The sequence below is a fragment of the Bufo bufo genome, chromosome 1 (genome assembly GCF_905171765.1).
Source record: "Bufo bufo chromosome 1, aBufBuf1.1, whole genome shotgun sequence".
NCBI classification, from domain to species: domain Eukaryota; kingdom Metazoa; phylum Chordata; class Amphibia; order Anura; family Bufonidae; genus Bufo; species Bufo bufo.
Genome location: NC_053389.1, coordinates 174308265 through 174329037, shown reverse-complemented (window position 1 = coordinate 174329037; position 20773 = coordinate 174308265). Strand labels below are relative to the sequence as shown.

Below are 20773 nucleotides of genomic sequence, written 5' to 3'. Positions count from 1 at the left end.
TGCTCACATCATTATCAGTTTTATTCAACCCCCAAGTGACATTCAATCTTAGTACTTAGTACAACATCCTTTTCCAGTTATAACAGCTTTTAAACGTGAAGCATAGCTTGACACAAGTGTCTTGCAGCGATCTACGGGTATCTTCGCCCATTCTTCATGGGCAAAAGCCTCCAGTTCAGTCACATTCTTAGGCTTGCGCGCTGCAACTACTTTCTTTAGGTCCCACCAGAGGTTCTCAATCGGATTTAAGTCTGGTGACTGCGATGGTCACTTCAAAATGTTCCAGCCTTTAATCTGCAACCATGCTCTAGTGGACTTGGAGGTATGCTTGGGATCATTGTCCTGTTGAAAGGTCCAACGTCTCCCAAGCCTCAGGTTTGTGACGGACTGCATCACATTTTCATCCAATATCTCCTGGTACTGAAGAGAATTCATGGTACCTTGCACACGCTGAAGCTTCCCTGTACCTGTAGAAGCAAAGCATGATTGACCCCCCGCCATGCTTCACAGTAGGCAAGGTGTTCTTTTCTTCATAGGCCTTGTTCTTCCTCCTCCAAACATAGCGTTGATCCATGGGCCCAAACAGTTCTAATTTTGTTTCATCAGTCCACAGAACACTATCCCAAAACTTTTGTGGTTTGTCCACATGACTTTTGGCATACTGCAGTCGACTCTTCTTATTCTTTGGAGACAGCAAGGGGGTGCGCCTGGGAGTTCTGGCATGGAGGCCTTCATTACGCAGTGTGCGCCTTATTGTCTGAGCTGAAACTTCAGTACCCACATCTGACAAATCTTTTTTCAGTTCCTCAGCAGTCACACGGGGACTTTTCTCCACTTTGCGCTTCAGGTAGCGCACAGCAGTCGAAGTCAGCATCTTCTTTCTGCCACGACCAGGTAGCGTTTCAACAGTGCCCTTTGCCTTGAATTTGCGAATGATGCTTCCTATGGTGTCTCTTGGTATGTTTAACATCTTTGCAATCTTCTTATAGCCATTGCCCTTCCTGTGAAGAGAAATTACCTCTTCTCTTGTCTTCCTGGACCATTCTCTTGACTTCACCATGTTTGTAAACACACCAGTAAATGTCTAGAAGGAGCTGAGTATCACAGCCCTTTTAAATCTGCCTAATTGGTGCTTATTATGCTTGATTGCTGCTCCTTGACATCCACAGGTGTTTTCAATACCTGATCGAAAACACTTGAATGAACCTCTGTTCTTACGAGTGGTAGTCTTTAAGGGGTTGAATAATTGTGTCAATGAAGAAATCACAAAAAAAACATTTAATACTGTATTACAAAAACAATTGATGTCATTTTAGTTGCATTTGGTTCTTTAAAAAGTCCTTGTAAGATTTCATTCTGAACACAATTACAAATGTACACTAAATTCCCTAAAACCCTTTACAGCATTGGGGGTTGAATAATTTGGAACACAACTGTATCTATACATCTAGTGACCATCTATTAGCTATATCATCCATTTCATATTTACTGTCTCTGTTTCATATCTATGTCTGTCTATTTCTGATGTACACACTATACAGACGGCTCCAGTGTTATGTCCTGTAGCTTACGGAATAGGTGGGGTTTGTATATAATGTATACACTGTACAGGGTAGCTCCTGCGTTATGTCCTGTAGCTTACTGAGGTGTGTGTATATAATGTATACACTGTACAGGGCAGATCCTGCGTTATGTCCTGTAGCTTACTGAGGTGTGTGTATATAATGTATACACTGTACAGGGCAGCTCCTGCGTTATGTCCTGTAGCTTACTGAGGTGTGTGTATATAATGTATACACTGTACAGGGCAGATCCTGCGTTATGTCCTGTAGCTTACTGAGGTGTGTGTATATAATGTATACACTGTACAGGGCAAATCCTGCGTTATGTCCTGTGGCTTACTGAGGTGTGTGTATATAATGTATACACTGTACAGGGCAGATCCTGCGTTATGTCCTGTAGCTTACTGAGGTGTGTGTATATAATGTATACACTGTACAGGGCAAATCCTGCGTTATGTCCTGTGGCTTACTGAGGTGTGTGTATATAATGTATACACTGTACAGGGCAGCTCCTGCGTTATGTCCTGTAGCTTACTGAGGTGTGTGTATATATTGTATACACTGTACAGGGCAGATCCTGCGTTATGTCCTGTGGCTTACTGAGGTGTGTGTATATAATGTATACACTGTACAGGGCAAATCCTGCGTTATGTCCTGTGGCTTACTGAGGTGTGTGTATATAATGTATACACTGTACAGGGCAGATCCTGCGTTATGTCCTGTAGCTTACTGAGGTGTGTGTATATAATTGTATACACTGTACAGGGCAGCTCCTGCGTTATGTCCTGTAGCTTACTGAGGTGTGTGTATATAATGTATACACTGTACAGGGCAGATCCTGCGTTATGTCCTGTAGCTTACTGAGGTGTGTGTATAATGTATACACTGTACAGGGCAGCTCCTGCGTTATGTCCTGTAGCTTACTGAGGTGTGTGTATATAATGTATACACTGTCGGGGGCAGCTCCTGCGTTATGTCCTGTAGCTTACTGAGGTGTGTGTATATATTGTATACACTGTACAGGGCAGCTCCTGCGTTATGTCCTGTAGCTTACTGAGGTGTGTGTATATAATGTATACACTGTACAGGGCAGATCCTGCGTTATGTCCTGTAGCTTACTGAGGTGTGTGTATATAATGTATACACTGTACAGGGAAGCTCCTGCGTTATGTCCTGTAGCTTACTGAGGTGTGTGTATATAATGTATACACTGTACAGGGCAGATCCTGCGTTATGTCCTGTAGCTTACTGAGGTGTGTGTATATAATGTATACACTGTACAGGGCAGATCCTGCGTTATGTCCTGTAGCTTACTGAGGTGTGTGTATATATTGTATACACTGTACAGGGAAGCTCCTGCGTTATGTCCTGTAGCTTACTGAGGTGTGTGTATATAATGTATACACTGTACAGGGCAGCTCCTGCGTTATGTCCTGTAGCTTACTGAGGTGTGTGTATATAATGTATACACTGTACAGGGCAGATCCTGCGTTATGTCCTGTAGCTTACTGAGGTGTGTGTATATAATGTATACACTGTACAGGGCAGATCCTGCGTTATGTCCTGTAGCTTACTGAGGTGTGTGTATATATTGTATACACTGTACAGGGCAGCTCCTGCGTTATGTCCTGTAGCTTACTGAGGTGTGTGTATATAATGTATACACTGTACAGGGCAGATCCTGCGTTATGTCCTGTAGCTTACTGAGGTGTGTGTATATAATGTATACACTGTACAGGGCAGATCCTGCGTTATGTCCTGTGGCTTACTGAGGTGTGTGTATATAATGTATACACTGTACAGGGCAAATCCTGCGTTATGTCCTGTGGCTTACTGAGGTGTGTGTATATAATGTATACACTGTACAGGGCAGATCCTGCGTTATGTCCTGTAGCTTACTGAGGTGTGTGTATATAATGTATACACTGTACAGGGCAAATCCTGCGTTATGTCCTGTGGCTTACTGAGGTGTGTGTATATAATTGTATACACTGTACAGGGCAGCTCCTGCGTTATGTCCTGTAGCTTACTGAGGTGTGTGTATATAATGTATACACTGTACAGGGCAGATCCTGCGTTATGTCCTGTAGCTTACTGAGGTGTGTGTATAATGTATACACTGTACAGGGCAGCTCCTGCGTTATGTCCTGTAGCTTACTGAGGTGTGTGTATATAATGTATACACTGTCGGGGGCAGCTCCTGCGTTATGTCCTGTAGCTTACTGAGGTGTGTGTATATATTGTATACACTGTACAGGGCAGCTCCTGCGTTATGTCCTGTAGCTTACTGAGGTGTGTGTATATAATGTATACACTGTACAGGGCAGATCCTGCGTTATGTCCTGTAGCTTACTGAGGTGTGTGTATATAATGTATACACTGTACAGGGAAGCTCCTGCGTTATGTCCTGTAGCTTACTGAGGTGTGTGTATATAATGTATACACTGTACAGGGCAGATCCTGCGTTATGTCCTGTAGCTTACTGAGGTGTGTGTATATAATGTATACACTGTACAGGGCAGATCCTGCGTTATGTCCTGTAGCTTACTGAGGTGTGTGTATATATTGTATACACTGTACAGGGAAGCTCCTGCGTTATGTCCTGTAGCTTACTGAGGTGTGTGTATATAATGTATACACTGTACAGGGCAGCTCCTGCGTTATGTCCTGTAGCTTACTGAGGTGTGTGTATATAATGTATACACTGTACAGGGCAGATCCTGCGTTATGTCCTGTAGCTTACTGAGGTGTGTGTATATAATGTATACACTGTACAGGGCAGATCCTGCGTTATGTCCTGTAGCTTACTGAGGTGTGTGTATATATTGTATACACTGTACAGGGCAGATCCTGCGTTATGTCCTGTAGCTTACTGAGGTGTGTGTATATAATGTATACACTGTACAGGGCAGATCCTGCGTTATGTCCTGTAGCTTACTGAGGTGTGTGTATATAATGTATACACTGTACAGGGCAGATCCTGCGTTATGTCCTGTGGCTTACTGAGGTGTGTGTATATAATGTATACACTGTACAGGGCAAATCCTGCGTTATGTCCTGTGGCTTACTGAGGTGTGTGTATATAATGTATACACTGTACAGGGCAGATCCTGCGTTATGTCCTGTAGCTTACTGAGGTGTGTGTATATAATGTATACACTGTACAGGGCAAATCCTGCGTTATGTCCTGTGGCTTACTGAGGTGTGTGTATATAATTGTATACACTGTACAGGGCAGCTCCTGCGTTATGTCCTGTAGCTTACTGAGGTGTGTGTATATAATGTATACACTGTACAGGGCAGATCCTGCGTTATGTCCTGTAGCTTACTGAGGTGTGTGTATAATGTATACACTGTACAGGGCAGCTCCTGCGTTATGTCCTGTAGCTTACTGAGGTGTGTGTATATAATGTATACACTGTCGGGGGCAGCTCCTGCGTTATGTCCTGTAGCTTACTGAGGTGTGTGTATATATTGTATACACTGTACAGGGCAGCTCCTGCGTTATGTCCTGTAGCTTACTGAGGTGTGTGTATATAATGTATACACTGTACAGGGCAGATCCTGCGTTATGTCCTGTAGCTTACTGAGGTGTGTGTATATAATGTATACACTGTACAGGGCAGATCCTGCGTTATGTCCTGTAGCTTACTGAGGTGTGTGTATATAATGTATACACTGTACAGGGAAGCTCCTGCGTTATGTCCTGTAGCTTACTGAGGTGTGTGTATATAATGTATACACTGTACAGGGCAGATCCTGCGTTATGTCCTGTAGCTTACTGAGGTGTGTGTATATAATGTATACACTGTACAGGGCAGATCCTGCGTTATGTCCTGTAGCTTACTGAGGTGTGTGTATATATTGTATACACTGTACAGGGAAGCTCCTGCGTTATGTCCTGTAGCTTACTGAGGTGTGTGTATATAATGTATACACTGTACAGGGCAGCTCCTGCGTTATGTCCTGTAGCTTACTGAGGTGTGTGTATATAATGTATACACTGTACAGGGCAGATCCTGCGTTATGTCCTGTAGCTTACTGAGGTGTGTGTATATAATGTATACACTGTACAGGGCAGATCCTGCGTTATGTCCTGTAGCTTACTGAGGTGTGTGTATATATTGTATACACTGTACAGGGCAGCTCCTGCGTTATGTCCTGTAGCTTACTGAGGTGTGTGTATATAATGTATACACTGTACAGGGCAGATCCTGCGTTATGTCCTGTAGCTTACTGAGGTGTGTGTATATAATGTATACACTGTACAGGGCAGATCCTGCGTTATGTCCTGTAGCTTACTGAGGTGTGTGTATATAATGTATACACTGTACAGGGCAGATCCTGCGTTATGTCCTGTAGCTTACTGAGGTGTGTGTATATAATGTATACACTGTACAGGGCAGATCCTGCGTTATGTCCTGTAGCTTACTGAGGTGTGTGTATATATTGTATACACTGTACAGGGCAGCTCCTGCGTTATGTCCTGTAGCTTACTGAGGTGTGTGTATATAATGTATACACTGTACAGGGCAGATCCTGCGTTATGTCCTGTAGCTTACTGAGGTGTGTGTATATAATGTATACACTGTACAGGGCAGATCCTGCGTTATGTCCTGTAGCTTACTGAGGTGTGTGTATATATTGTATACACTGTACAGGGCAGCTCCTGCGTTATGTCCTGTAGCTTACTGAGGTGTGTGTATATAATGTATACACTGTACAGGGAAGCTCCTGCGTTATGTCCTGTAGCTTACTGAGGTGTGTGTATATAATGTATACACTGTACAGGGCAGCTCCTGCGTTATGTCCTGTAGCTTACTGAGGTGTGTGTATATAATGTATACACTGTACAGGGCAGATCCTGCGTTATGTCCTGTAGCTTACTGAGGTGTGTGTATATAATGTATACACTGTACAGGGCAGATCCTGCGTTATGTCCTGTAGCTTACTGAGGTGTGTGTATATATTGTATACACTGTACAGGGCAGCTCCTGCGTTATGTCCTGTAGCTTACTGAGGTGTGTGTATATAATGTATACACTGTACAGGGAAGCTCCTGCGTTATGTCCTGTAGCTTACTGAGGTGTGTGTATATAATGTATACACTGTACAGGGCAGCTCCTGCGTTATGTCCTGTAGCTTACTGAGGTGTGTGTATATAATGTATACACTGTACAGGGCAGATCCTGCGTTATGTCCTGTAGCTTACTGAGGTGTGTGTATATAATGTATACACTGTACAGGGCAGATCCTGCGTTATGTCCTGTAGCTTACTGAGGTGTGTGTATATAATGTATACACTGTACAGGGCAGCTCCTGCGTTATGTCCTGTAGCTTACTGAGGTGTGTGTATATAATGTATACACTGTACAGGGCAGATCCTGCGTTATGTCCTGTAGCTTACTGAGGTGTGTGTATATAATGTATACACTGTACAGGGCAGCTCCTGCGTTATGTCCTGTAGCTTACTGAGGTGTGTGTATATAATGTATACACTGTACAGGGCAGCTCCTGCGTTATGTCCTGTAGTTAAAGGGCATGCGCGGTAGCGTGCACGTTCAGGACTGCAATGAGCGGCCGGCTGGGTGAAAATAAAGTGTCTTTTGCGCAAGCGCAGCCCATGAATTCGGGAGGCGAGCGGTCGCTGTATCTATGGGATACCATATGACAACAATGAGGTAGGAGGAAAGAATTTTATCAATAAGGGTGGGAATTTGCCAATACAATATATTTACAAAAATGATCACTGGCACATCATTAACAGTGATCATTGTGATGGGAATACAGAAGGTGACTGAGGCGACATGTCTATCTATAGGCGGTGTATGGGGCAGCCCCATGTACTGTACATTGCCTGTAGATATAGGGGCAGCTGTGGTGCTGGTAACCACGGGTATAACGCCAGGTTATATGGGGCAGCTCCTGCGTAGCGAAAACATCTTTTTATTACGTCACGTGACGTGTAAAGGTTGGTTGTGACGATACACTATGACGTAAGGACACTGTCTGACAAGCGGCCGGAGCGCGAGGTTCGGGAGACTGATCGGGAGGGGGACTGTAGGAGGGACTGAGAGAGAGAGGCGGCGGGGAGGGAGCGAGGCGGCGGGAGCGCAGAGCAGGCAGAGCCCTCAGTCACACACAGTCCTCGGCAGTCAGAGAGCGGGCTCCAGAGACATGTAGCAGTGAAAGCCCCTGGTGCTGCAGTTGTCGGTGTCAGCTGCGCTGTGTCTGGTTGTCGGCAGGCGGGGGAGGGGGCAGGATGACGGGGGTCGTCGCCCCCTGGAGGTGGTTGCTCGCCCTGTGTCTGAGGCTGCTCTTTCTTGTGCCCGCAGGAGTGCCGGTGCGGAGCGGGGACACAAGCTTCCCCAAAGCCATGGACAACGTGACGGTGCGGCAGGGGGACAGCGCCATCCTCAGGTAAGAGCCTTCTGCCTCCTCTATAGCGCCCCCATCAGGCGAGACTCCCGGCAGTTTGTTACATTGTATCAAGAGTTGTGTCATCTGGTCCCGGGACTCGTTTATTTATTGATATGGTAAGGGGCAGGTGTACAGGGGCAGATATATGGTACTGGGGTAATAGGATGAGTATATGACAGCTGGCACTGAGGTATGTAGACAGGTATAGGACAGGTGTACAGGGGCAGGTACATGGTACTGGGGTAATAGGACAGGTATAGGACAGGTGTACAGGGGCAGGTACATGGTACTGGGGTAATAGGACAGGTATAGGACAGGTGTACAGGGGCAGGTACATGGTACTGGGGTAATAGGACAGGTATAGGACAGGTGTACAGGGGCAGATATATGGTACTGGGGTAATAGGACAGGTGTACAGGGGCAGATATATGGTACTGGGGTAATAGGACAGGTATATGACAGCTGTACAAAGGCAGGTACATGGCACTGAGGTATGTAGATAGGTATAGGGCAGGTTTACAGGGGCAAGTACATGGTACTGGGGTATGTGGACAGGTATATGACAGCTGTACAGGGGCAGATATATGGTACTGGGGTGTGTGTACCGGTATAGAGCGTGTGTATAGGCGAAGGAACATGGACTTGTATGGACTAGGTGTACGGGGCAGATACATAGTACGTGGATATGTGGACAGGATTAGGGCAGGTGTGGACAAGTATATGACAGGTACATGGACAGGTATTGGGTAGGTATACAGGTGCAGATATGTGGACAGGTATTGGGTAGGTGTACAGGGGTGGATATATATCAACAGGTATTGGGTAGGAATACAGGGGCAGATACATGGACTGGTATAGGAGAAGTGTACAAGGATAAGTACATAAGAAGGTTTTAGGAAGGTATACATGTTACGAGCATATACATGTTACTATAGGGCTACTCTGACAGGTATGGGGCAGGTGTGCACGGAGAGATACGAGGTACAGGTACATGGACAGGTATAGAGCAGGTGTATAGGAGCAGATACAAGAACAGGTATGGGGTAGGAAGGCAAGGTCACATACATGTACTGGAATATGGTAGATGTACATAGACAGACACATACACAGGTGTTGGGTAGGTTTACAGGGTCAGATGCATAGCACTGGGTATACACGTGGACAGGTATATATCATATGTTCAGGGGCTGATACATGAACAAGTATGGACCAAGTACGCAGGGGTAGTGTAGATACATCGTACTGGGCTGACAAGTATAGGGCAAGTGTACAGAGGCAGGTACATGAAGAGTTAAAGGGGTAGGTGTACAGTACAGTGGTACATGAAGAGGTGGTGGCTAGGTGTACAGGGACAGATACAGACAGGTGTTGTAGTCGGGCAGGTACACGGACAGGTGTATAGCAACATATCTAGTACAGAGGCAGGCACATAGACAGACATAGGGCAGATACATGGACAGGTATATGGAAGGTGTACAGGGGCCGATACATGGTCAGGTGTGCAGGTTTAAATATAAGAACAGGTATGGGGCAGGTATACAGTTCAGATAAATAGATAGGTATTGGTGTACTGGAGATGATACAGTGGGGGAGATTTATCAAAACTGGTGTAAAGGAAAACTGGCTTAGTTTCCCATAGCAACCAATCAGATTGTACCTTTCATTTTTCAGAGCTACTCTGGAAAATGAAAAGATCAACCTCATTGGTTGCTATGGGCAACTAAGCCAGTTTTCCTTTACACTAGTTTTGATAAATCTCCCCTATAGTACTGACGAAGGTACATGAAGAGGTATAGGTGCATGGGGATGAAACATGGGGAGCCTCTTGGGAAGGTACCGAAGTACTGTATAAAGGAATGTGTACAGGGCCAGATACATGGACAGGTATGGGGAAGATACAGTACATGGATAGGTATACTGTATGTAGGGCAGGTTTACAGAATGGACAGGGTTTCAGTAGGTGTACTGCGGCAGATACATAGATGGGTATATGGCAGGTGTACAGGGCCAGATAGATAGGTATATGGAAAGTATACAGGGGCAGATACGTAGATAGGTAAATGGCAGGTGTACAGGGGCGGATGCATACTGTAAATAGGTATTAGGTAAGTGAATAGGGAACATACATGGCCAGGTATTGGGGCAGGTACAGAGCAGTTGTACAGGGATACTTCAGATGCACTGATGCTTGGTGCGGACACATTCTCTCATCCTCCTGCTGGCATCTTGTATGATGAGGCCATTTGTCCAGGTGTGTGTGGTGCGGCCTCCATATCTTAGGACGTTGTACTACCACCTGCAGGTTTGTCTTTTCTGTGCCATAAATGTGTGATATGACCTCTGAAACCCCCACTTATCCCAAGCATGGTAGTACGTGGTCCTCCATTGTGGGTGCTCTGGTGATAGGTGGGGGGTCTCCAAGGTGGAGACTAATCTATGGGATAGGTTTCCTCTTTAAGGCTTGCTTGCGTTTCTTTTGCAGTTGATCCATCGGTTTTCTCTTCGGTTCTTCTGTCACTGATTGTCCACAGTGACAAGTCCTAGCTGATGAGCCCCCAGATTCCGTCATCATTAGTTCCCATAATATCCCTTAGTATAAACCGGGCTGTAATTTCCTGAACGGAGCCCCCAGGGGGTGGTGTTATCCTTGCTCACTGCTGGGCCCTGTATATCTCAGTATAAGTATGGAAAGACTCGGTGTAGCAGTAACGTGCTGTATCCTGGCTGCTCCTCATGTTTGCCCCACATGCCTTTCATTTATTACAGTGGTAAATCTGGCTGCACATTATCCTGCCAGTTAATGACGGTCTGAGCTGAATTCCTTGGCTTTGTCTCAGAAGACTCTCAGCTCTGCATTTATCTGGAGTCTGTTCTGCATATTGCTGGGGTCTCACCGATTCCTTAACTCCCTTAGAAGACATATTGCTGGGGTCTCACCGATTCCTCAACTCCCTTAGAAGACAGAGGTTTCTTTGTTGTAGGACCCTGTCTCGTGTTGGGGCACATAATATCTGGATTCAGCTCCATACAAAATGCTGTGTCACCTGGTAGACCACAAGTGGGGTTCGGGCAAATTGTGTGTCCCCAGTGGTCCACCTAGCCAGCTTTCTGAACAACAAGGATGGAGGTAAGTTTTAGATTGGACTAGGGTTAGTCATTGGATGTCATCTTGATTTTATCCAAAGCATTTTATACTGTTCCACATAAAATGTTAGTACATAATATGAGAATGCTTGGACTGAGGGAAAATTGTGTGTAAGTGGGTAAGTAACTGGCTCAGTGATAGAAAACAGAGGGTGGTTATTAACGGTACACACTCAGATTGGGTCACTGTCACTAGTGGAGTACCTCAGGGGGCAGTACTGGACCCTTTTTATTCTCTTTAAGGTTGAGTTCAGATCAGCGTTCAGCCTTTCCATTCTTCTGCTTTGTTAGAAGAACAGAAAAACGGAAAAGACGGATTCGGCACATAAATGAGCCGAACAGGGCCTATGGACCTCATAGACTATAATGGGTTTTGTTAGGTTTCCGCTCAGAGGAAGATTTTGGAAGCGGAGACAAAAGTTGTAAATGAATAGTCCTGCCACTTTACAGATCAGTAGTCAGACCAAACATGGAGTTCTTTGTACAGTTGTGGGCTCCTATGAATAAGGCAGACATAGCAGAGCTGGAGAGGGTTCAGAGGAGGGCAACTAAAGTAATAACTGGAATGGGGGGGACTACAGTAACCAGAAAGATTGTAAAAATTTGAGTTATTCAGTTCAGAAAAAAGATGACTGAGGGGGAGATATAATAACTATGTATAACTATATCAGGGGTCAGTACAGAGATCTCTCCCATCATCTATTTATCCCCAGGACTGTGACAAGGGGACATCCTCTGCGTCTGGAGGAAAGAAGGTTTCTACACAAATATAGAAGAGGATTCTTTACGGTGAGAGCAGTGAGACCATGGAACTCTCTGCCTGAGGAGGTGGTGATGGTGACCTCACTAAAAAAGTTCTAGAGGGGCCTGGATGTATTTCTTGAGTGCAACAGTATTGCAAGTTATAGCTCCTAGAATTCTGAAGGGTTGTTGCTTCAGGGAGTTATTCTGATTGCCTGATTGGAGTTGGCTGATTTTTCCCTAAGGTGAGGGGACATTTTTTTTGCTTTCCTCTCTATCAGCCCTGCAGGATAATAAGCTGAACCAGATGGACGTATGTCTTTTTTCAGCCTTACAAACTATGATGTCCCTGAGGTGACCTTCAGTAACATGCTCGCCCTGTCTGGTTAGGAGTGACTGCTGTATCCACTGTGCCTACACACTCCACCAAAGAACATGTATCTCGTATTTCCTGCAGGATAGTCATGTATATGTATTAAAATATACTATTAAGTATCTTGAGGAGCTGAGAGTAGAAGATCCATCTCTTATCTCTTATATATATAAAAATTAGTTTCTGTCTGTCTGTCTGTCTAGACGTTCTTTATGCGCGACCAAACGACTGAACCGATCTTCACCAAATTTGGTACACAGGTACATCAGGTGTCCGGGAAGGTTTTAGATTGGGTCTCAGCTCTCTAGGACGTACAGTTCCTGAGATATTCCCCAAAAATTAGCCCCCCCAATACAAGCCTGCAAGTCTTTCTCTTCAAATCCCAACTGCTATAAACACAGTTTTACTCCAGGTTTCCATAACAACCGAGCCATTTTTCTTTACTGCTTAAACGGGCGGGCACAGTGGAGGTCACTGTTTTTAAACAGGCGGGCACAGTGGAGGTCACTGTTATTAAAGGGGCGGGCACTGTGGAGGTCACTGTTATTAAATTGGCGGGCACTGTGGAGGTCCCTGTTAAAGGGGCGGTCACTGTGAAAGTCACTTTTAAAGGGACGGGCGCTATAAAGGGCCCTGTTAAAGGGGCGGTCACTGAAAGTCACTGTTAAAGGGGTGGTCACTGTGAAAGTCACTGTTAAAGGGGCGGTCACTGTAGAAGTCACTGTGAAAGTCACTGTTAAAGGGGCGGTTACTGTGAAAGTCACTGTTAAAGGTGCGGTCACTGTGAAAGTCACTGTTAAAGGGGTGGCCACTAAAAAGGTCACTGCTTAAAGGGGTGGTCAATGCTAAAAAGGCGGTCACTGTTAAAGGGGGGGCACTGTGGAGGTCACTGTTAAAGGGGTGGTCAATGCTAAAGGGGCAGGCACTGTGAAAATCACTTTTAAAGGGGCGGGTGCTATAAAGGGCCCTGTTAAAGGGGCAGTTACTGTGAAAGTCACTGTTAAAGGGGAGGTCACTGTGAAAGTCACTGTTAAAGGGGAGGTCACTGTGAAAGTCACTGTTAAAGGGGTGGTCACTGTGAAAGTCACTGCTAAAGGGGCGGTCACTGTGAAAGTCACTGTTAAAGGGGCGGTCGCTGTGAAAGTCACTGTTAAAGGGGCAGACACTGTGAAGGTCACTGTTAAAGGGGCGGCCACTAAAACGGTCACTGCTAAAGGGGTGGTCAATGCTAAAGGTGCGGTCACTGTTAAAGGGGGGGCACTGTGGAGAACACATAGTGCAACAGCACTCTACAAACCAAATAAAGTACAAAGGTATATTGTATTGCCAATGCAATGCTAATAAATTTGAGATGCTGGGTGCCATAACAGCGACCATGAAATTCAGGAAGTGTAGGTCCCACATGCATGCTGGGCCCCTTTTGGTTTATATCTCTATGGTGCCAAAATGGCCTCCAATGAATCCAGGGACTACAAATACCAGCATCCATGCTGAGCCAACTATGTACTCATGCTAATTAAAATCAGCCCATGACGCAAAATAGGCCACAGGAGTGCACGACCAAATAGGAGTCAGCCACAACTCCCATACAAAATAAAAAAAGGGGGGGGTCAGCACATCCCAATGCGCAGGTGCACGTTGCTATGGCTGAAAATACATATAGAACACATAGTGCAACAGCACTCTACAAACCAAATAAAGTACAAAGGTATATTGTATTGCCAATGCTATGCTAATAAATTAGAGATGCTTAGCAAATACATTTTGTACAAAATTATTTGAGCCCGTCTGCCGCACGCCAAGGCGATCTCTATAAGACGGGTCCTAACACTAAACCTCACCTGTTGGGTGCCATAACAGCGACCATGAAATTCAGGAAGTGTAGGTCCCACATGCATGCTGGGCCCCTTTTGGTTTATATCTCTATGGTGCCAAAGGGGGGGTCACTGTGGAGGTCACTGTTAAAGGGGTGGTAATGCTAAAGGGGCGGTCACTGTTAAAGGGGCGGGCATTGTGGAAGTCACTGTTAAAGGGGCAGACACTGTGGAGGTCATTGTTAAAGGGGCGGGTACTGTAGAGGTCACTGTTATGGGGTATACTGTCGATATATTTTTACGACACACGGAAACATAAAATGAAATAGATAAAATATACCCGTGTGAAGCCGGGTCCTTCTGATAGTATCTTATATATCCTGTAGGATAGCCATGCATGTGTATATGTGATAATATAATATTATGTGCAGGGATTTGGAGGATAGCCAGGTGTAGAGGACCCATATCTCTTGCTGGATAGTCATGGCTGTGTATGTATAATAAATAATATGCTATAAATTGCAGGTATCTAGAGGGTAGACAGGTGTAGAGCATTCATATCTTATATCTCCTGCTGGATAGTCCTGCCTGTGTATGGATAATTATACTAGCAGAAGGACCCGGCTTCGCACGGGTATATTTAATCTATTTCATTTTATGTTTCCGTGTGTCGTAAAAAGATATCGACAGTATCCGCCATAACAGTGACCTCTACAGTACCCGCCCCTTTAACAATGACCTCCACAGTGCCTGCCCCTTTAACATTGACCTCCACAGTGGCCACTCCTTTAGCATTGACCACCCCTTTAACAGTGACCTCCAAAGGGCCCCCCCTTTAACAGTGACTGCCCCTTTAGCATTGACCACCCCTTTAACAGTGACCTTTTTATTGGCCGCCCCTATCAGTGACCTTCACAGTGTCCGCCCCTTTAACGGTGACCTTTTTAGTGTCTGCCCCTTTAACAGTGACTTTTACAGTGGCCACCCCTTTAGCAGTGACTTTCACAGTGACCTCCCCTTTTACAGTGACTTTCACAGTAACCGACCCTTTAACAGTGACTTTTACAGTGACTGCCCCTTTAACAGTGACTTTCACAGTGACCGCCCCTTTAACAGGGACCTTCATAGCGCCCGCCCCTTTAAAAGTGACTTTCACAGTGACCGCCCCTTTAACAGTGACTTTCACAGTGCCCGCCCCTTTAACAGTGACTTTCACAGTGCCCGCCCCTTTAACAGGGACCTTCATAGCGCCCGCCCCTTTAATAACAGTTACCTCCACAGTGCCCGCCCATTCAATAACAGTGACGTCCACAGTGCCCGCCCATTCAATAACAGTGACGTCCACAGTGCCCGCCCATTCAATAACAGTGACCTCCACTGTGCCCGCCCCTTTAAAAACAGTGTCTTCCACATTGCCCGCCCCTTTAAGCAGTAAAGAAAAATGGCTGGGTTGTTATGGAAACCTGGAGTAAAACTGTGTTTATAGCAGTTGGGATTTGAAGAGAAAGACTTGCAGGCTTGTATTGGAGGGGCTCATTTTTTGGGAATATCTCGGGAACGGTACATCCTAGAGAGCTGAGACCCGATCTAAAACCTTCCAGGACACCTGATGTACCTGTGTACCAAATTTGGTGAAGATCGGTTCAGTCGTATGGTCGCACATAAAGAACGTCTAGACAGACAGACAGAAACTAATTTTTATATATATGAGAATATGTGTAGGCATCTAGAGGATATCTGGGTGTAGAGGGACTGGCCGCTTCTTTGCAGTGAGTGCACAGGCCCTGCATCCATGGAGAAGTTCTCATACAGCAGAAAGTCTGGAGTCTGCAAATGTATTGCAGAGGAGAAAAAAGAGGAGTTTGGAGAGCCTCCTGACCTTCTGATCCCAACCTGCAGCATCACAGGTGCTCTTTCTAGTTTGGGAGGGGTGGGAATAGGGAAAGTATTGCAGTCAATGGGGAAGGGTGGTTTGGGGGGACAATGCTGCTGAAAGTGGTTTTGGGGTGGGAAGAAAGACATTGTTTCTATCAGTTGTGCAAGGGTGGGAAGGGAGGTCAGTGCTGCTGCCGTTGTGGGACGGTCGGGAAATACGGACAGTGTTTGGTTGCCATAGGGGTAGAGGGTGAAAAGTGGGGCTATACTGCTGTAAGTGGTGAGGATGTGTGAAGGGTACAAGGCTGCTGTAGGTGAGGGTGGAGTGAAAAGGAGAACGATGGTGCAGTCAGTAGGAAAGGTCTAGGAAGGAGGACAATACTTCTGCCAGTAGGGGAGAGGTGGTAAGGGATGTAATGCTGCTGTCAGTTGGGAACACACAGAAAGGGGAGACAGTGCCACTTCTAGTGGTGGAATGAATTGGAAGAAGAACAGTGCTGTTGCCTGTCCGATTGGTATAGTAATATAGGGGGAGATTTATCTAACTGGTGCACAGTAGAACTGGCATAGTTGCCCATAGCAACAAATTCGATTGCACCTTTCATTTTCCAAAGGAGCTGTGAAAAAGAAAAGGTGGCATCTGATTTGTTGCTATGGACAACTAAGCCAGTTCTACCAGTTTGATAAATCTCCCCCATAGTCTGTAAGGCTGAAAAAAGACATATGTCCATCCAGTTCAGCCTGTTATCCTGCAAAGTTGATCCAGAGGAAGGCAAAAAATCCCATGAGGTAGACTTTTTTTTATTTTTTATAAATTCTTTATTTTCAGAATTTTTAATAGTGATACAAACGAAAAGTATACTGGAGACAATGAATGAAATCTATGCAAAAGGGTTGTTACAAGTTTTCTAGGCATGACAATATTAGGTGCTACACATCGCTAACACAGTCATTCAGGGAGTAGAAACCAGTCAAGATGTGGGAGGTTCCCAACCATCTGATGTATTTAAATAGGCAATTTTAGTTTCCCTATTCCACATGTCTGACTAGTATATGAATCATATGTTGCCTATACGGAGTGGAAGACATAGACAGTAATATAAAAAGAAGAAAGCATGAGAAGAGAAATTAAGCAAGGGAAAGGAGGAAGAGACAAGGGAAAGAGAGAGGGGGGGGGGGGGGGGTAGTGGGGGGAAGGGGGGTGTATACACCAGTTCCTAAGGCTAGTGGGTCTGTCAACAGCCTGAGAAACCTTATGATTGTTTGCTCTGATATTTATGTGATGATTTTCATCTCTGGACGTATTCTCGGTTCCACCTTAGTTCAAGGCACCTCGCTCACCCTCACTCAGTGCTCTCCAAGGTTGCCAGGTTTTTAAGAATTTCTCATGGCTTCTATTAATCCAGCTCGTCATTTCTTCAAATTGGGCTATTTGATTAATGAGGTAGACTTTTAAACTCCAAACAGGCAATCAGAATAACTCCCTGGATCAACGACCGTTTCCAGAAATCTAGTAACTATAACCTGTAATATTATTACACTCCAGAAATACATCCAGGCCCCTCTTGAATTCCTTTATTGTACTCACCATCACCACCTCCTCAGGCAGAGAGTTCCATAGTCTCACTGCTCTTACCGTAAAGAATCCTCTTCTATGTTTGTGTACAAACCTTCTTTCCTCCAGACGCAGAGGATGTCCCCTTGTCACAGTCACTGTCCTGGGGATAAATAGATGGTGGGATAGTTCTCTGTACTGACCCCTGATATATTTATACATAGTTATTATATCTCCCCGTCTTTTTTTCTAAACTGAATAACCTTTCATTTTGATAGTCTTTCTGGGTAACTTGCATTATTCCTTCCCATGTGCATAACCTTACATTTGTCAGTGTTAAACCTCATCTGCCACTTATCTGCCCAAGCCAATCTATCCAGATCCATCTGCAGCCATATACTGTCCTCTTCCATGTTAATTACTTTACACAGTTTAGTGTCATCTGCAAAAATTTATATTTTACTGTGCAAGCCTTCTACAAGATCATTAATAAATATATTGAAGAGAATAGGGCCCAATACTGACCCCTGAGGTACCCCACTAGTGACAGTGACCCAATCTGAGTGTGTACCGTTAATAACCACCCTCTGTTTTCTATCACTCAGCCAGTTACTTATCCACATAGACCAAGCATTCTCATTTTATAGACTAACCTTTTATGCAGTTCAGTGTCAAATGCTTTGGAGAAGTCAAGATATACGACATCCATTGACTCACCCCGGTCAATCAATGAACTTACCTCCTCATAGAAACTGATTAGATTAGTTTGACATGACCGTATCCTCATGAAGCCATGCTGATATGGCGTTATTTGCTTATTTTCATTGAGGTGCTCCAAGATAGCATTTCTTAGAAAACCTTCAAACAGTTTACCCACAACGGATGTTAAACTTACTGGTCTATAGTTTCCAGACCCCTTTTTGAATATTATTACCGCATTTGCTAAGCACCATTCCTAGGGAACAGACCCTGTCATCCAAGAGTCTGTAAATCTTTTCATTTTGTTATTTTATTTTACTCACTCACTCATATAGCGCTGATATATTCCACAGTACTTTACAGACATTATCATGACTATAAATATCAGAAATAAGGGTTTGTTTATTACATTACTTAAAGGGGTTGTCTCATCATGGACAATGCGGGCATATTGCTAGGATATGCCCCCATTGTCTTAAAGGTGCGGGTCCCACTGTTGGGACCTGCACCTATATCGAGAACGGAGCCTCCCTCCATTCACTTTCTATAGGGCTGGCGAAAATAGCAGAGAGCTGGCTAAGCTATTTCCGTTGGCCCCATAGAAATGAATGAGAGAGGGCGCCGCTCATGTGCGGTACTCTCCCATTCACTTCTGTGGGGAGCCGGCTTGGTGGTGGCCAGACCTGAGACCTCTAGTCACCACCTTGCGGGGTTCCGTTCTCGATATACACTCACCTAAAGAATTATTAGAAACACATGTTCTATTTCTCATTAATGCAATTATCTAGTCAACCAATCACATGGCAGTTGCTTCAATGCATTTAGGGGTGTGGTCCTGGTCAAGACAATCTCCTGAACTCCAAACTGAATGTCAGAATGGGAAAGAAAGGTGATTTACCCTAAGTTCACACTTGCGCGTTTTACAGCGCATTCGAACGCGCTGTAAAACGCATAACCGATGCAAACCAATGCTTCCCTATGGGACTGGTTCACATTTTCGCGTTTTACAGCGCGTTCGAACGCGCTGAAAAACGCCCGACGCATAAACAAGTTCTTGAGCTTCTTTGGGGCGTTTTGTCGCGCGTTTGCGCCCATAGGACACTGCTGTCAATCACACAAACGCGCACAAAAACGCGCGACAAAAACGCGCGTTAAACGCGCATATCAAATACGCTCAGGTCTGAACCCAGTGTCAAGCAATTTTGAGCGTGGCATGGTTGTTGGTGCCAGACGGGCCGGTCTGAGTATTTCACAATCTGCTCAGTTACTGGGATTTTCATGCACAACCATTTCTAGGGTTTACAAAGAATGGTGTGAAAAGGGAAAAACATCCAGTATGCGGCAGTCCTGTGGGCAAAAATGCCTTGTGGATGCTAGAGGCCAGAGGAGAATGGGCCGACTGATTCAAGCTGGTGGAAGAGCAACGTTGACTGAAATAACCACTCGTTACAACCGAGGTATGCAGCAAAGCATTTGTGAAGCCACAACACATACAACCTTCAGGCGGATGGGCTACAACAGCAGAAGACCCCACCGGGTACCACTCATCTCCACTACAAATAGGAAAAAGAGGCTACAATTTGCACGAGCTCACCAAAATTGGACTGTTGAAGACTGGAAAAATGTTGCCTGGTCTGATGAGTCTCGATTTCTGTTGAGACATTCAAATGGTAGAGTCCGAATTTGGCGTAAACAGAATGAGAACATGTATCCATCCTCTGATGGCTACTTCCAGCAGGATAATGCACCATGTCACAAAGCCAAATTGATAATGCACCATGTCATTTCAAATTGGTTTCTTGAACATGACAATGAGTTCACTGTACTAAAATGGCCCCCAAAGTCACCAGATCTCAACCCAATAGAGCATCTTTGGGATGTGGTAGAACGGGAGCTTCGTGCCTTGGATGTGCATCCCTCAAATCTCCATCAACTGCAAGATGCTATCCTATCAATATGGGCCAACATTTCTAAAGAATGCTATCAGCACCTTGTTGAATCAATGCCACGTAGAATTAAGGCAGTTCTGAAGGCAAAAGGGGGTCCAACACCGTATTAGTATGGTGTTCCTAATAATTCTTTAGGTGAGTGTAGGTGCGGGTCCCAGCGGTGGGACCAGCACCTATAAGACAATGGGGGCATATCCTAGCGATATACCCCCATTGTCCATGATGAGACAATCCCTTTAACTCTCCTAAGATACTGGGGTGTACACCATCAGGACCCGGTGATTTGTTTATTTTAATCTTTTTAAGATGCCGCTGCTCTTCTTTCTGGGTCAGACAGCCCACATTTAATGGGGAGTTTAGTTTGACATTCTGCATTCCATCTTCCATTATATTTTCCTCATAAAATACAGTGGAGAAAAATTATTTCATACATTTTTTCCTCATCATCCTCTACAACGCCTCCCTCATCATTCCTTAAAAGGCCAACACTTTAAGGTTTAACTTTTTTACCATTTGTATATTTGAAGAACATTTTTAGGTTGATTTTACTGTCTTCGACAGAGGCTCTCTGTTTCCAGCTGTCTTTTTCCCCACCTTTATACAGTAGTTTTTTAGTGCTGCTTCACTACCTTCCTGTTTTA

At 44.9% G+C, this 20773-nt stretch overlaps 1 protein-coding gene and 1 long non-coding RNA gene across 2 annotated transcripts in view; one reads left to right on the top strand and one right to left on the bottom strand.

Moving 5' to 3' along the window:
- Positions 1 to 695: 695 nt before the first annotated feature.
- Positions 696 to 18869, bottom strand: LOC121001279. Its single transcript, XR_005779020.1, has 3 exons — positions 18706 to 18869; positions 14800 to 14804; positions 696 to 707 (listed from the first exon to the last, which is right to left on the bottom strand). It is a non-coding gene; the product is annotated as an uncharacterized LOC121001279 (long non-coding RNA).
- Positions 7692 to 20773, top strand: part of LOC121001262 (opioid-binding protein/cell adhesion molecule homolog) — a 260055-nt gene continuing 246973 nt past the window's right edge. Inside the window, exon 1 of the mRNA XM_040432257.1 lies at positions 7692 to 7982. Coding sequence (XP_040288191.1) covers positions 7825 to 7982 — 158 coding nt within the window. The 5' untranslated portion in view covers positions 7692 to 7824. The remainder of the gene's footprint in view (positions 7983 to 20773) is intronic.